Source organism: Pelodiscus sinensis, chromosome 10 (assembly GCF_049634645.1).
Source record: "Pelodiscus sinensis isolate JC-2024 chromosome 10, ASM4963464v1, whole genome shotgun sequence".
NCBI classification, from domain to species: domain Eukaryota; kingdom Metazoa; phylum Chordata; order Testudines; family Trionychidae; genus Pelodiscus; species Pelodiscus sinensis.
Genome location: NC_134720.1, coordinates 19102150 through 19113197, shown reverse-complemented (window position 1 = coordinate 19113197; position 11048 = coordinate 19102150). Strand labels below are relative to the sequence as shown.

The 11048-nt window shown below is 42.1% G+C and overlaps 1 protein-coding gene across 2 annotated transcripts; it reads right to left on the bottom strand.

Moving 5' to 3' along the window:
* Positions 1-3743: 3743 nt before the first annotated feature.
* On the bottom strand, positions 3744-9278 carry LOC102444984 (C-C motif chemokine 20-like). Of its 2 annotated transcripts, XR_012906222.1 has the most exons (5): positions 9128-9278; positions 8498-8612; positions 7873-7950; positions 7342-7423; positions 3744-3954 (listed from the first exon to the last, which is right to left on the bottom strand). XR_012906222.1 is itself a non-coding variant. In XM_006119909.3 (4 exons), exons 1-4 carry the CDS (start codon positions 9201-9203, stop codon positions 7396-7398), a joined length of 297 nt encoding a protein of 98 aa, XP_006119971.2. In that variant the 5' UTR covers positions 9204-9278; the 3' UTR covers positions 6854-7395. The 2 variants fall into 2 exon arrangements, 1 of the variants encoding a protein (XP_006119971.2); XM_006119909.3 differs by lacking the exon at positions 3744-3954 and having other exon boundaries at positions 6854-7423.
* Positions 9279-11048: the final 1770 nt, after the last annotated feature.

The window sequence follows — 11048 nt, the reverse complement described above, 5'->3', positions numbered from 1 at the left end:
AAGGGCAGGAGGGGAGGTGTCAGTGGGAGCGGGGACAGGGTGATGCTGGGAGAGGAGGGGAGAGGGGAAGGGCATTGGGGCTAGAGAGGGGAGGGGGAGGTGCTGGAAGAAGGCTTGAAAGAGGGGTGGGCATGAGAAGGTGGGGATGGAGCAAGTCATGTGTGAGGGCACAGAGGGGCAGGAGGGGAATGGGGCAGAGAGTGGTGAGGGGATGGGCATCAGGGAAAAAGAGGGCAAAGGGGGTAGAGGCAGTGAGGGAAGGGGAGGCACCAGGAGGGTGCAGGGCTAAGGAAAGGTGCAGGTGCCAGGGGATTCTGGGGGTGAAGCAGAAGGGCAGATACCTGCAGGGGAGGGACCAGCACCAGAGGAGAGAGGCAGGGCAGGTGTGTAGAGGGAGGTTTTAGGAGAGGGGATGAGGGGGGGTAGCTCACATGATCAGAGTGGGGCTACTAGAGAAATGGGCCCTGGGGGGAAGAGAAGGGCTGGTGGAGGGGGCAGGTTGCAGGAGGGCTGAGGGCAGTTAGAAGGGCAGGAGTCAGGACAGCAGAGGAAGATGAGGAGTTTGGGGGCAGCAGGCACCAGGGGAGATGATGGAGCAAGGGGAGGAGACATGGCAGCAGAGAGAAAAGGTAAAGGTTTATAAAATATTTATTAATAACTTGGGTGCCCAGTGGCACATCCAAACAAGCCACATGAACTCAGTACAGGTGCACAACACAAAATCTATTGTGCTCATGGGAGGAAACTCTTAGGCTATGTCTACACTGGTGGCTTCTTGTGCAAGAACATCTTGTGCAAGGGTTCTCGGGCAAGAAGTCTTGCGCAACAACACGTCACACTGTCATGTGCGAGCTGTGCTTTTGCGCAAGAGCATCCATGGCAGTGTGGACACTCTCTTGTGCAAGAAAGCTCTGATGGCCATTTTAACCATAGGGGTTTCTTGCACAAGAAATCCCTGCCGAGCATCCACACCGCCCTCTTGCGTGAGAGAGCTTACACCTTTTAGAAATGAGCGTAGCTCTTGCGCAAGACACCCTCTCTTACTACGCCATACTGTAAATGTCCTTGCGCAAGAGCAGGCAGGCAGTGCGGCTGCTCTGTGGGTTCTTGCACAAGAATAGCTGTACTTGTGCAAGAAGCCAGGAGTGTAGACATAGCCTTAGAGGGTACACTTCCCCCAGCCTCTCTGCTCCTGAGTTAGTGTCACACACACTGGGTTAATGTAATCGCAGGATAGTTGCATGAGAGGGGTTTGGTGGGGGCCAAACTAATCCCTGTTGGTAGGAGGATGGTGGGAAAAGTCCTTCAAAGGGGGTGACATGACACCTTTTACTTCTGGTCATGTGTCCATCTTGCCCCGAGGGTGTTACCTCCAGAGGCCTGGTTAACAGGGGTCAGGGGGTGTGGCTAATGGGGGTCGGGGCATAGTTAACGGGGGTCGGGGGTGTGGCTAATGGGGCACCACCAAAAATTATACAAATCTGCTGTCCCTGCCAGCCCCGGAGGAGGAGTGCGTTGGCTGCCTGCGCCACAGGAGGTGTGAGTATAGCATAGGGGTTTCCTGTGCCGCGGGAGGGTGTGTGTGTGTGTGTGTTGGCTGGGGATTTTTTGTGCTGTTTTTTTTTCCCTCAATTATAAAAATTCCTGGGGGCCCCTGTTAAAACTTGTGTGCTTTTTTTTTTTTTTTTGCTCAAGCCAGCCCCCAGACACAGGGAAGCTGGGTGCTAAACCTGGGAGTGCTTCCCACATCCCTACTTCCAAGGCCTATGTGTGTTTTTCTTGAGAAATATGCTTGTTTCAAGACACATGGGACATATATCAATACAAAAGTTAGCAAAGGGTACAGTGCCATTCTAAAATCTTATCAGTCAGGATTCAGGGAGATTAGCTAGATAGAATCATTGATGTGTCACATCAGGGCCTAGATTTGTCTGGGAAAACATAAATAACAAACAAAACAAATGTTAGTAACTAACAGAACCCTAAAAAGGAACATCTTCACCAGTACTGCATGGGCTGGACCTACTCAGTTAACTGAAGTTTGCATTGGGAACTGTATTGTATGGATATAGCATAACAAAAATGAAGCCACCTGTGGGATGAAGGGCAACAGCCAAGTAATGTACAGCTTTAGGAGAACTTTCATCAGAAACACAGGGCTCACAAGGTTTTTAGTATCTTCAGAGAGCCTCCTGGTATGTAAAGCTAGTTTTCAAAGACCCACTTACACTGTACGGAATTTAAAATACCTATATTGGAAGGAGGTATGCACCTCTCAGACAACCTTGAGCTATTTTCAATCTATAGAGGAGGCAATCAACTCTTAGGAAGAGAGATCAAAAGTATTGACATTATCAGCATGCAAGATTAACTTCTTGTGCACAGCTTTTACACTTCGGCCTGTGTCAGTGCTTCAGGAAAGGCAAAAAACTTGATAAACCTTGTCACCCATCAGTATTTAAAAACCTTTGAAAGGTTGCAATAAACACATCCAGAGCAATGAGAACAATTGAATTTGATTGGAAGAGGGGGAAATAATACAACTACAATGAGCAATATCCCCCAGAGGCCTTCCCTACCTCTTCAGGTCTCTGCCAGTTCAGTTCATGTTCCAAAAACGTGTATGTACTTAAGCTGAAGTGTAACTCTTAGGGGAAAGAATAAATAAGAAAGTGTTTCTTACTCATATGTAACCCAGCTTGAAGAGGAGGGTGGTTTTTAGGTTTCCTGATTTAAAGTTGTATTGTGACCCACTTGCTTTCAAGTAGGTCACTGTGTGGTATTCTGAACTAAATCATAAAATCCCAAGGGTAAATTGAGCAAGAGGAAGATTTCAAAAAGCCACTTCCTATTTCTGCTGTGTTAGTCATGGGTATAAAGAGCTTTTTCTATGGGGGTTTTAGTAGCCCTAATAGAAGAATGTGACGAGCCATCCGCTTTTTTATGACCTGTATGTTGTCCCCTCCCATATGAATTCAGAATGATTGCATAATGTCACTTCTGTACATCTGCCTTGTTAAATGAAATAGCCAGAGGGAGTTTTGTCCTAGGTCATTTATAGGGTCCATTTGTTTGGGAATGGAATTCCCCACTTCTACTGCCCTGTAATGCACCCACACAAACACTTCCCTTGTGCCTTATCAGAGATTCAGGAAGTTTTCTGAGGAGTCTGTTCATATATATTTCAGTTATGTTAATCATGGCTACATCCTGCAATGTATGCAGCTATGTAATTAACAGTTGTATTTCTGCATAATGCACCTTACATTTTCTATGAGTCTGTTGCCTGGATAGGTAGTTGCCATTTTGATAGCATGTTATACAGGAGACAAACTGTACTCTATTCTGGAAACTCAACTTTTGTTTTTTATGTGTTGTTGTTTCTTCAAATAAGTCATTCTGAAAATATATTTTTTCCCTTTGTGTACAAAAACCCATAACCAACTTCTGTGCATGTGAATGGGTACATGTGGGATGCAATTAATATGGGCTAGTGATAGTCCCCTGAAAAGATCATCATGGTGTTCCCCACATCCTCTAGCCCTGGACACCTGTTCTCCCTTCTCCAACCAGTCAGATTAGTTCAACACATTCCTAGTTGAACTCTTCCACTGGTTTCTCAGGTGGCTTCCCCTTCTAGATGCTTTTGTATAGGGAAGCTTTCTTCCCTCTCTTAATACTACCTGGCTGCTGAGCAGAGGAGCAAGAAACAGAGAAGGCTCTAAACTATCAATAAAATACACAACTTACCTCCTCCTGTGATAATTTATTGCTTCCTTCCTTGTTCCTTCTGTGGTCCAAATCAGAAAGGAATGGAGACCCCTGCTCGAGGGGAGCGCAGTGATACACACTCAGGATACCAACGCTGACCCACGTCATGAGGAGCTGTAGTGTCTTTGCTCAGCCATTCTATGGTTGGAGCCTGTGCAGGCCCAAGCCTGGACGATGACAGCCCTTTTAATAAGGAAAATAAATGGTTATTATGCATGCTGGGTATTTTGCCTACATAGGCATTGGTGGTATGAGAATCGCAGACCCCTTGTGAAGGGCACCACAGCAATTTGATTCATGAAAAGTCAAAAAAGTTTCAGCAAAATAGTTTTCTACCTGAAAGTGCAGTTTTGTTGAAATCAAAATGGGGATGTGGCAATTCCAATGAAATTTTCAATAGGAAAAAGGAAAAACAAAAATAGTTTTGACTCATTTTGTTTAAGTATCATTTTGATAGATGTGACAGACTTTTGCAATATATTAAATATTAATTGTAGTGGATTATGCACATAGATACTTTGTATAATTTCTATAGATTTTTACATTATCAATACAAAATAATTCAAACATTATTAAAACAAAATATTTCAATGGCTTTCAATCAAAATTAATCAGAATTTCTGTCCTGTGAGAAATTATGAAAGTTTGACTTTTTTGTTCTGTTTTGGAATTAAATCAGTGTCAGAATTTCCCCATAGAACAGATTGTTTTCTGACCAGCTCCAGCTTTGGCGAAATTTGTTAAAACCAGAGCTTAGCATGCCCAAGCAGGCACGTCTAGAGCTATGCAGAGCAAACATTTGCATGACCATTTTGATTTCTGTTTCTGACATCCTGCTCTATCAAAAAGATTCCTACTGCAACCAGTCCTGCCAAATTTGAGTGAGCAGTGACATTTACCAACTTAGTATCTTCTGTACTCCTGATGCAGGACTTTCTCTTGCTATGTCTTTCAGATTCCTATTTCACCATTCCCACCACTGCATAGGTAATTTCACTAGACTTATACCTATCTCAGGGTATGTCTACACTACCACCCTAGTTCGAACTAGGGTGGTAATGTAGGCAACCGGAGTTGCAAATGAAGCCCGGGATTTGAATTTCCCGGGCTTCATTTGCATATAGTCGGGCGCCACCATTTTTAAATGTCCGCTAGTGCGGACTCTGTGCTGCGCAGCTACACGCGGCACAGACTAGGTAGTTTGGACTAGGCTTCCTATTCTGAACTACCGTTACTCCTCGTTTGACGTTGCACTAGCAGACATTTTAAAATGGCGGCGCCCGGCTATATGCAAATGAAGCCCGGGAAATTCAAATCCCAGGCTTCATTTGCAACTCCGGTTGCCTACATTACCACCCTAGTTCGAACTAGGGTGGTAGTGTAGACATACCCTTACAGTGTTGCAAAGATGTCATTGCTGGCTGGATGGTGACAAGTTTATCAAGGCGCCACATACATCTGCTTTCATTTGAACAGTTATTGTATAGTGGATGGCCTCTGTCTCTACTGTCTCCATCAGCACACTTGAGCACAGTTCACAAGTTGTTCATTTCAGAATTTAATTAGGCATTTAACCACATTTTTGCTTTCCTCTCCATCTCCAAAAGTGAATGAAGAGATTTGAAATTAAGTATTGTGCACAACAGACTAGGACTTTGTTGTCTCATGGCTTTAAGGCAGGCACTACTTCACCATGGAAGAGATAATAATTTGTATTACATGAATGACTAAAGGCCCCAGACAGTATTAAGGGCACATGTGCTATGTTTGTTAAATTCATTTCAGTGCATGCTTTAAACTAAATAGTATCTAGTGGTGTTCATGGTGTATTAACTAATCTCTTCACTCTTACAAAGGCTAGGAGTCAGTGTCCTGTAATTATGGCTATATGTGCAGCTATCATAGGCTCAGTTACTGTGATATCTGATCAGTCTCCCACATCATCAAGAGGCAATGCTCCTCTAATATTTGTTGACATGGAGAAGGGAAAAATAGGCAAAACTACGCATGAACTAGGACTGCAATACTTAGATTACAGTAAAACCTTTGCGTTACAAACACCTCAGGATTGGAGGTTGCGCATAACCCTGAAATGTTTGTATCTCTGAACATTACGGTTGTCCTTTCAAAAGTTTACAACTAAACATTGCCTTAATACAGTCTTGAAGCTTTACTATGGAGAGTTAACATTCTGCTTTTTTTTTTTTTTTTTTTTTTTTTGTAGTTTACATTTAACACAGCACTGTGCTATATTTACTTTTTGGGGAAGGGGGGTAAAAACCTCCACTATCACCTGATTTTGTATGTTCAGTTCTGAATGAGCTCTGTGTTCATAACTCTGAGGTTCTATTGTACCTGGTAATTCCAGTCATCATACCTTATCACTGCAAGTGGTGTCCATTGCAATTTTTTCCATTTTAGGGACATAACCTTGGAGCTGCGGTAAATGTTAACTTCAAGTGTTCAACTATTATGAGTCAGGCTTCTCCCAAAGTAATGAGATTGGCTTAAAAATAATAAATGGATGGTTCTTTTTATTGGCCTTTTGGCTTTAAGTCATGTTTGCAAGCTTTTCTCTGTAACCATGAGGCTAGAAAATCACTTTTTAAACCATATGAAATGAGATTCTCATTTAATCAAAGGACTCCAGGGACTAGGGCTTTAAGAAATGTACCAAATATTGAGAGACTCAAAATCATGCCTTGGCAACATAGAAACAGTGAAGCTTTATGAACAGCTTCACCAATAGCATCTTTTAAGCCTTCACTAGTGCTCTGGTGTGACCTGAGTAGTTCATATGATATTATGTATTGTTCTTCTGCATAGGAAAAGAAGGTTGGACTCTTTATTGAACTAGTCAATTGTATAGGGAGATGAACATACTTAATTGGGGACTCGTGGCAACATCACAGAAAATCCTTCTGCACTCCCCCACCCCACTGATCTTCAACAAGCACTCTTGTGATGGAGAAGCAACTCTCTTTCCATGGCTAGTCACAGCTTAGCTTCCCTATACATAGTGCATATAGCAGTCTGCTGTGCTTCCTATTCCTGAACTTTTGTGCTACTAATCAAATATGGTAACTTTTGGGGTGGTGGTTAATGTAATGTTATATTAGCATATTCATAATCTCCATGTATTCCCCCTCAAACCTTTGCATTTTAAGCACACAATACTTAAGTTTCATCTGCTGTCTTTATATTAAATATTCACTTTGGCATATACTACTTTTCAACACCACTAGAAATTTAGGGGAAAGCTTTTAGACAAAAAAAAAGACATGAACAGAATGCCATCTTTTATTTGTGCTATTAGCTAAAAATATACAGTACACTAAACACAGTAGGGCACACAGTACCCACACAGTACATGGATAACATATTCTATTTAACAGAGTAATTAAACAAGTAATATATATGGCAGGAAAGGAAACAAAAACATTACATAGTGCTTAATTCAAGCAAACTATTGATGCAATATGAATCAATTTCTGTAGGTCAATGGTTCCAAAGAAGTCAGCAATAAGTAGATAGCAAGCACACAACAGTGTACAACAAAAAGATTCTAACCTAGGTTAGATAAGATGGTGGGCTGCAGAACCTAGTTCCATTTCAGAAACGGTCTTACATTGACATCTTCTTGAGCTTTTTGCTGTAAAAAAATAGAAAAAAGCATGGATAAGCTTCTGTTTCTGCTTTAGTTAGAGGGCCAAATGTATTGCAAGTGTAAACAGGTGCAACTCCACAGCACTCACTCACTTGCATGAATTTACATCAGCAACAAGCTTGGTTAAAGGTATGAAATGGGCATTTCTCTTCTCCATTACTATATTTGCAACCTAAGGCATTATCTTATTTGGGACGAGGGGCAAATGGAACACCCATCTCCCTTTTCACCCTATCAGGTCCTCAAATAAACATGCTCCCAACACCCCCTTCTGCTCTGGACAAGAAAAACAAGCCAAGACAAAAAATGTTTTAAAAGTGCCCAGCCATGCCAGCCACACCCCCTCCTCTGTAAGAGCTTAGGTCTGCCACTGTCAGTGGATACTCAGTCACACTCGGTTCTAGCCAGCCTAAGAGATTTGAAAGCATTTCTACCTCAGCCAAAGAAGACGCATCTTCACCCAGTTGTCTTCTGGATTTGCACATGCTTTCAACCCATTCCTTGTGTGGAAACTGGAAGGAAAGATAGGGAGAATAATTACAATAAGATGCTGCAACTGAGCCATAAAAAGCTGCATTCCACAGAATTCTAATTCAGTAGAACAAAATGAATAATATAGATGCTCCACGCCAAAATACAGGTAGAAGATTTTCATTTAACCATGAAAGAACAGTTCAGAATAATGATCACTGTTGCATAGACATTCATGCTCCAGTAATATGAAGCAGGTCTCATACTGCCAACATGCGGCACCTTTGCCACAGTCTGTACCTTCGCCTCGCATTTCAAAACATGCAGGACTTACACGTAAAGCATACTGTTAAGAATGTGAGTCAAGCAATTTCCTGATATTTATGTCCTACAGGCATAAAAGTTATTGCTACTTTAAATGAATTCTATGGGATTATATTTCATAGATCCAAATAAGGAAATACAATTTATTTATGATGTTTAAAGCCATTTCTCCCTTCATCTAGTATAGGTTCAAAGACTAAGTCCTGTAATGTAAGTATAGTTAGTGGCCCATTGCAACTAATGCTCTTTCAGTTAGTAACTTACATAATAGCACTGATGTCACAGACTTCATTTGATAGCTGCTCCATGTAGCCAGTGATGACCCGACGAGGCAGCTCACTTCTCATGTAGGAAAGGCAGCAGTCCTGATTGCTTTGGGCTGAAATAGGGGAATGTGTTGCAAATGAGTGAATTCTCATCCTGTACATGGAACAAAGCCCTCAAACTAAAGATATGTAATCGCCTCCATGAAGGGGTTTAAGCCAGATCTGTAGCAATAGTAATGTTCACCATGACAAGATTTAAAAATAAAAATAGCAGCAAATAACCCCTCAGTGTTCAGTACTGACACCTAAGCTGGTATTGTTAGCGGTGGCAATTAGAACTAGCTATGCACAGAGACTGAGCTACCCAAGAGGTGATGTCCAGAGGAGGGTTGAGTTTGGCTGAAAAGCTTGCACAGCCAGGATTCATACTATATCTATTCTCTGGCATTTTATAAGAGAAATGAATTAATTACCAAATTAAATTAAAGACAGGAGGGGAGAACATCCTGCACAGTAGTGTAGTGCCCTAGGAGACCTGCTGCTGCCTTCCAAGCTCAGGTTATTCAATAGAATAATCATACTCTCTATGGGTATTTATGTCTGTGGCCCAAAAACAAACATGACTCACCCTCAGAAGTGCAGAAGAGGCACAGCAGCCCCAGCAAAGAAGCCAGGATAAAGCTCATCCTGTTAAAGCTAGTCATTTTAAGTTCAATAGGTGAGTTCCCTTAAAGCTTCACTTCAGATATATCAGACAATCAGCTGCTTCGCTCTGATTGCTTTGGCCACTGACAACCGGCTTATAACGTCTGCTCATGATCTCCGGAAAGTCATATATGGGTGTGTTCCATTTGCCTTTCACAGGGTATTTCCTTCACCTGTTCTTTTTGGCTGGTTAACCTGCTTCACGATGTTGTCATAGGCATCAACTCTCAGGGGACTTTTTTTCCCCCTCCGATAACCATAGAAAGCAATTTCAATTGAAAAAGGAAAAAGGAAATACAAAAAAACCCTATGAGCTCATGGTTATGTGGGTGAAGAACCTGAACCCTTGTGGAGGTGTGACCATGAGCAACAGCAGGCAAGACAGAGAACCCACACTGAAATGACCTAATAGTTGGTTTGCTAAATTGTTACAGACCAATTTACTCAACTCATATCTCCACTGCTTTGAATGCCTCTCCCTGGACTCCTCTTCTCCTCCACAGAAAACTCACAGGTTTTTCCCTCCCCACCAAGGCACTATGCAACCCTCCCATACCAATATCCTTCCTCTCATTTCTCCTTTCCCCTTCTGGCTGCCCATCCTTTCTCCCAAGCCTTCTTTCTAATTTCCCCACCCCAAGGCACTCCTTCCTGATGCTGGCCTCTGGGCCTTCATATTTGGCCACTCTTTATATTTGGTACTTGGTCCCAGGCACCAAATAGTCTCCCCTTCTTCATTCAAATCCTCTCAAAATATACGTCTCCCAGTAACCGTCCCCAAACACATCTGTGCCACTTTGTTCTGGATCCATTCTTTCTGTCTAAGCTTATCGGGCTATATCTGGGATTGAACCTGGGTCAGAATCTATGTCTTTGCATTGTAAAACCCCAAAGAAAACAGTGTTTTTCAATTTATCTAGTATAAGTACTGTCATGCAATCTTTTTATTGTGAAAATTGAACTTACAAATGCAGAATTATGTACAAAAATAACTGCATTTGGAAATAAACCATGTAAAAATTTAGAGCTTAGAGGTCCACACAGACCTACTTGTTCAGTCAATCGCTCGGACAAACAGGGTGGTTACAATTTCCAGGAGATAATGTTGCCCGCTTCTTATTTACAATGTCTCCTGAAAGTGAAAACAGGCATTTGTGCATGGCACTGTTGTTGCTAGTGTCACAAGATATTTATTGGCCAGATGTGCTAAAGATTCCTGGGTCCTATCATGCTTCAACCATCATTCCAGGGGATGTGTATCCATGCTGATGAGGAGTTCTGCTCTATAAAGATCTTAAAGAGGAGCAGACTAATGCATGTTCATTTTAATCATCTGAGTCAGATGCTGCCAATAGAAGATTGACTTTCTTTTTTGGTGGGTCAGTTCTGTAGCTTCTGCATCATAGTGTTGCTTATTAAGACTTCTGAAAGTATGTCCCACATGCCGCCCCTCTAGAATTTTGGAGAGCACTTCAATTTCTTTAAAACTGTGGACTGAGTGCTGTAGCTATTTTTAGAAATCTCACATTGGAACCTTCTTTGTGTTTTGTCAAATCTGCTGTGAAAGTCTTCTTAAAACAAACACATCCTGGGTCATCATCCAAGACTAGTGTGACATGAAATATATGGCCAAATGTTGGTAAAACAGAACAGGAGACATAATTCCTCCCGAAGAAGTTCAATCACAAATTTAAACACCACATTTAAACAAGCATCATCAGCATTGAATCATGTCCTCTGGAATGGTAGCAAAAGCATGAAGGGGCTTATGAACTTTTAACATATCTGGCATCTAAATACTTTGCAACTCGAGCTTCAAAATGAACACACCTGTTCAGTTTCAG

Bases quoted from the DNA above. Each gene is read 5' to 3' on its own strand.
- LOC102444984 (XM_006119909.3), bottom strand. From the start codon at position 9,203: ATGACTAGCTTTAACAGGATGAGCTTTATCCTGGCTTCTTTGCTGGGG. The intron at 7,951-8,497 runs GTAAGTTACTAA...CTTTCCTTCCAG, and splicing joins TGTGACATCAGTGCTATTAT to TTTCCACACAAGGAATGGGT. The intron at 7,424-7,872 runs GTAGAAATGCTT...ATTTTTTTACAG, and splicing joins ATGCGTCTTCTTTGGCTGAG to CAAAAAGCTCAAGAAGATGT.